Raw genomic sequence first — 6,000 nt, 5'->3', positions numbered from 1 at the left:
TTATTTTTTTTTTTTTTTTTTGCTTCTGGAAATGTGTAGAAAGAACACGTAAATAAGTATTTGTCTTTCTGTGCTTGCCTTCTTTCATCTAACATATCCTCCAATTCTATACACATTGATGCTTATGATAAAATGTCATGTTTTATGGCCAAATAATATATACAAGAAACTGAAACAGCATGACACTGGCGTAAAAATAGACACAGACCTCAAACAATACAATAGTATAGAGGATGTCTCTCTCCCTCCCTTTCTCTCTCTCTCTCTCTCTCTCTCTCTCTATTTATCTATCTATCTATCTATCTCTCAGGCCCTTCACACTGAGCTACACCACCTTTTAGAGTATTTTTTAAAGGGGATCTCCCTAAGTCATCAGTTTGCTCAAACTGGGCTCAAACTCCTAATTCTCCTTCCTCAGTCTCCCAGAGTGCTGAGATTAGAGACATATGCTACCATGCCTTGCTTTTTATGGATTGTGGAAGCTCTAAACTTAGAATCATGAGGAAACATTGCTACTTTCACTGCAGCATTGTCAGTGATAACATCAGAGTTGATGACAACGGTAAGAGACATTCTAAGGTCATCATTCCAGGGCTCATAAGATAACTCTACAGTGCCATCAGGGATCTGGACTCCTCTGTCTTCCTTATCAACCACACTCATATACAGCTTTCATCTTCATGTCTGCCAGCTTCCTCATTCTCCTCCAGCTCTGTCCTCATTTCATGCAAGAAAAAGTAGAAGGGAGAAAGGCAAAAGGCAAAGATGAATCTGCTTCCTTTTCACCAGTTCCAATGCTGCAGCACCTTTTATTTACCTCTCATTGGGCAAAACTGTATCACATGATCACCCCTAGCTGCGGTGGATGCTGGAAAATGGACTTTTAGCCAGCCACACTGTTGTTTTTGTCCGTGAGCCCGCTCCGGAAACAAGGTTCAGGAACTCGGACTGGGAGGGTAAGGCATGGAATCACCAAGCAGACTCCTGGGAGGTTTCTGGAACGCTTCCTCTTTTAATAAGTTCAGCCAGCAATTTATAAAGTTTTGAAAGAGGGACTGGCAAAGGAGGAGTAATATATTTGGCTTAACAGGGTTGGTTATTGGAATGTCCTTGAACAGGCGATGGAGGCATCCAACTAGGGGGGATGGGCGAGGCCATAGCTGGACATAGACAAGGTTCAATACACAGGCTAGGCCTCTACTAGTGTGCTAGAAGGCATACAAGCAGTGCACTTGTCCCAGCCAGACTTGTACCTCACTTATACCACGCCCCTACCTGAAACACTGAGTTTCAAAAAAAGAGGGAAACAGATACTTGGTAGGCAATGTGTACTATGGTACTGCCATCAAAGGCAAAAAATACAAGACTGAAATTGTATGGTGTTTTTACTACTGTTCCTATTTAGATAAGAATAAATTGTAAAACGATGAAGGTGTAGGATCTACACACAAAGAGGGGAGCATCAGGTAGTAGCTGGATGATTTAATCAACCCCGATCATCTGCCTCTACAGATGGGCCATGCTTGGGCATAAATCACATACAGTAGTAAATTTAGTTCTTCTGATTTCCTTTTCACTGGGAGTTACAGCTCTGAAATTAATGCCACAGGAGGGACCATAGCTACTGGTACTGGGCTGCAGCACTGCCAATGTCAACTCATAAATGGAAGATTAACTCAAAGATACATGGTGGGGAAAGAAACATTTTCCCAAACTGAGCGGGCTGCCTCCTGTCACTTTAACTCAAGCAGAAAGAATTCTATGGCATCTTCATAAATCCCCAGATGCTCTTAAGCTTTCATCTTCAGAGAAGAGTTTGCCTCTCTAAATAAAACACAAACAGTTTAAATCTTTACTTTGCAAACCACCCTTCCTGAGAATCTTTATGCTATTAGACTGATTTAAGTAGGACACTCAGTGAGAATCTAGGTGATAGCTAGAGTGATGGATGATGTCCTCAAAAAGGGTCTCTGTGAGGGATTCTGCAAGGAAGATGTGCAATAAGTCCCTTTGAGAAAAGATGAGGAAAGACCTTTTCTTACACTGTGAGCAAGCCAATCTGTCCTCTTTTGTCCCACATTTAAAATCCAGGTCACCAAAATAATGGCTATTCTCAAATCTTGTCACTGATTAAATAAAATAAAGTTTCATCTTATATGGTCCATTCTTAGACATCACCCCCTTATGCTAGGGTTTTCAATTTCTAAACAGTTTGGGGTGAGGGAGCCAAGGTTTCCAGTGAACTATGCTCTGGAGGAGGTACAAGAGTAATAGTCAGAGATTATGATTAGCATTTCTTTATTACTCCCCATATTCCAACTATTTTGCAAACACAGAGCTAGTGTCAGGGTGGATAGGGTGGTTGGAGAGATGGAGCAATGCCCCAATTGTCTGCATAACTCGAGCCAAAACATACTAGAACCCTGGTCCTCTGACTATTCCCGGCAGAGGCATTGTGGCCTGAATTGCTCAGCCAGCAGCCAAACTATGTACTTCTTGTTTATTGTGTAGGCACAACCCAATTCAAGTTATCTTGACCATCCCTGCTGGAAAAGTGTGGGACTGTTATTATCTGCTCTGCTTTCCATGGAGAGACTTTGAGTCAAACACTTTAAAGGGTTGGTTGGGTCTAAGACTAAGCTGGGAACACTCTGTGGTGGTGGATTTCTTATCAGGAAAACTTCGAGAATCCAATCAAGAAATTAATCAGATTCAATCATTGTTTTCTCAGACATCTAAGCAAAAATGTTAAATAGCACCAAAAATATATTTCCCAATTCTCCTAAAATACAAGTTTTAGTAGTAGGAAAAACAGTTCATTATAGAGAAAAGCAAAGGGCTCTTTTTATTATTATTCATTAAGTTTATTAGTACATTCTAGACATGCAATAAGATGACATTCATCATTGGGAATTTGTGCCTTTACATGATATATCTTGGTTCTTACTTTTTCCCCATTCCCCTGCCCTCTCTTCCATCCCTCTACCTCCTCTACTTACAAAGACTGTTTCCATTTTTTTCCTTTTCTTGTATTCATTCCTCTCCCTTTCCCTATCCCTCCCACTTCCCCTTCCCCTTTGGGCCTTTTCTTTCTATTTCACATTACCTATTATACATTTTGATCCTTATTTATACTATCAGTTTCTCATTCCAGAGAAACTATTCGGTATTTACACGTGTGTCCTATTTACTTCACTTAAGTGTATGCCCTTAATGTGCATCCATTTAGCTATAAATGTTGCTAGCTTCTCATTCTTTACCCAGTTCTCATTGTTAACCCAATTAACGGTGCATCTCAGTTGCTACATTGAAGTTAGGGCATGCCTTGCAAAGATCTCTAAGTAATTAGGAAGCAAATACTGGGGCCATTCTGTAACTTAAACTTCTAAGTTATGAGCAATACACTCAGATCCAGCCGTCCTTCCTATCACCACTAGGGAGGTTTTAGGGTTGGGTATCCAGAGGTAACAGTGAGAGAACCATTGTATTCACTCATCTTCTCTTGGGAGTATGATAGAGAAGTCTTATTCGAGGAAAGACATAGCCTGCTTTCCTCTTTCTCTCTTTCTATGTATTCTGGATCAATCAAAGAATAATACATTTAGCTTCTGTTGCATAGAACAATGCCTCAGAATTCCGGGCAACTGCCACTACAAGGATGCACCAGCAGATAAAGCCATTGCAGAGAGTGGCTGGAAAGGTTAACAAAGATACTGCCCTGGCCGCATCTCTTGAGCAAAAAGGAAATGCAAGCAAAAACATAAAGAAAATCAGCCAGCTTTCTTATCTGCCACTGTGTATTTTAAAGAGGGAGCAAACATGCTTTTTGAGTTCTCTCCTTTGCCTCTCCAAATATTCACAAGATGGTCTGCATGCATTTCATTGTCAGGCCATTCCTGAACTTGGGTACTCAGAGTCCTTAATGTTTTGATAACAGATGTGATCCCTTTGGCTGGGTCAAAGGGACTGTTGGGGGGACAGAGAGTGCATGTGGAAATAGTGTGCTGGAATATAACTCCCAAACCCCCAAGCATGCCCAAGAATAACAAGCTCATTAACCACGGACCCAGATGCTGGGGAAATTCTATCTCCGCATCTCCTCCCACCAGTAAACATGAAAATCCCATCTCTGAAGGGCTGAAGGAAGCCTCCAACGACAGGTCCAGGAAGAATGAGAGGAGGGGAAGAAAAGCTAAGTTGGCAAAGAAGTCTAGCAACTTCCATACTCTTCAATTACTGAAAAACCTTTCCTCTGGTGACAAATAAGATGGAGATGTTTCACTAGCTGAGAAAAGCAATGAATCTGCACTTTTTAGAATAAACGCATTGAATTTCAGAACGTGTTTTTGTCAGTCTTCTTTGCTGTCTCTATCTGTCCATCCTCATCTCATATGTTCTCCAGCTGCTTCACTCTATACCAGCCTCCCTGGCCTTTCTGGCTTTCAGATAAGCAAAGTTAATTCCTATCATGCATACTAGGACTATGTTATTTGCTGTTCCCTTTACCAATATACACTCCCACACCATTATAGGGTGCTCTCTTCTCTTGCTCAGATCTTACCTCAGGTTCTACCTTCCCAGAGGGTCTTTTCCTGATCACCTAATATTTCTGTATCACCTTCTTTCTTCTGTTCTTAGCAGTCACTACTTGTCTCTAATCTGAGTTTGCTTGCTTGCTTATTTACTTACTTACTTAGTGTTTATTCCTCCCAGATACATGTATATTCCAAAAGAATAGGTTCTGTGTTATTTATTGATGTTTATTGTTATTTACTGCCTGTGTTATTTATTGCAGTTTCTCCTAACCCTAGCACGCACTTCTCATTTGTGGCTTGGATGGATGAATGGATAGATGAATTGCCAGAGGATGGATAGTGGGATAGAAGGACAGATGGATGGATGGATGGATGGTAGATGGACCTAATATATGTATGAATAGACATGGATAGATAGATAGACAGTGAGCTGGATGGGTAAATAAATACAGTTAGTGATTTTGCTGTCGTATTTTATCCAGTTTGATCAGATCTTTTGTTTCACATCCCATACCAAAGAAACCAGACTGGCCAAAAGGACTGTATCTAACCCAGGGTGGTGAATCAGTTGAAAGTTCGAAAAGGAAATTATAAACAGCTTCCAGCTTTAAATGAGCACCTATTCTTTCAAAATGGCTATTTTTCTTTTGATGTACATTGATGCTTCATCAATAGTCCATCATTCATTAACTCTCAGAAAAACCCTAGCTAGCAGACTGAGAGAGGTTTATTGATGAGTTAGCTTGGAGTGGGGTGCTGGGGATCAAACTCAGGCCCTTACACTTTCGAGTCAGGTGCCAGAACCAATGAGCTAAATCCCGGCCCAGTGATTTAGCTTTTTAAAGATAACAAGTTAATCATGTGGTAGCAGAATGATTTGGAAATACCGTGCTGGTTTAACTGCAGCCACTGGATTTGTTTTTCCCCCTGAATTTAATGCACTGTTAAGTGTGGCATTTTAAATCATATGCCTTTAGTTATTTGTTTGTTTGCTTATTTATTTGTTTTAGAATAACCTTAACCTAGAAGGCGACTCCGCATCAGAAACCAGCTTTCCTCTCTCCAAAGAAGTACCAGCAGAGCCTCTGGACCACCACGCAACACATCAACCCTTTCCCAGACAGCGATTCCCACCAGAAACTGGGCACCCCTCCGTGCAAAGAGATGGTCCCAGGTCCTTTCTCCTGGACTTGCCAAATTTTCCAGATCTTTCCAAAGCTGATATCAATGGGCAGAATCCAAATATTCAGGTAATTTTTGGCAACCAGAGGTGGAAGGAAATTAGAGTCGGTCTTTTGTTTCTTGATCCAATTCCAGTGGAAACAGCTCTCTTTCTTTACTTTCCTTCTTAACCCCTTGAGGACTCCTGCTTCTGATCATGTCATCGCCTTCAGAACAGTGCTGTCTCTCTCTTATACAGCACTCCTGAGTGTGGGGTGCACCGTTATTTTATGAGACACTCAAA

General features: G+C 41.1%; 1 protein-coding gene across 1 annotated transcript in view; it reads left to right on the top strand.

The window, feature by feature from the left end:
- Nucleotides 1-6,000, top strand: part of Ism1 (isthmin 1) — an 82,111-nt gene that overhangs the window by 46,336 nt on the left and 29,775 nt on the right. The window contains exon 5 of the mRNA XM_010634214.2: nucleotides 5,546-5,785. Within this exon, the coding sequence (XP_010632516.2) occupies nucleotides 5,546-5,785 (240 nt within the window). The remainder of the gene's footprint in view (nucleotides 1-5,545; nucleotides 5,786-6,000) is intronic.

The sequence above is a fragment of the Fukomys damarensis genome, unplaced genomic scaffold (genome assembly GCF_012274545.1).
Source record: "Fukomys damarensis isolate Sample0158 unplaced genomic scaffold, DMR_v1.0_HiC HiC_scaffold_7, whole genome shotgun sequence".
Classification (NCBI taxonomy): Eukaryota; Metazoa; Chordata; class Mammalia; order Rodentia; family Bathyergidae; genus Fukomys; species Fukomys damarensis.
This window is presented reverse-complemented; position numbering and strand designations above follow the sequence as displayed.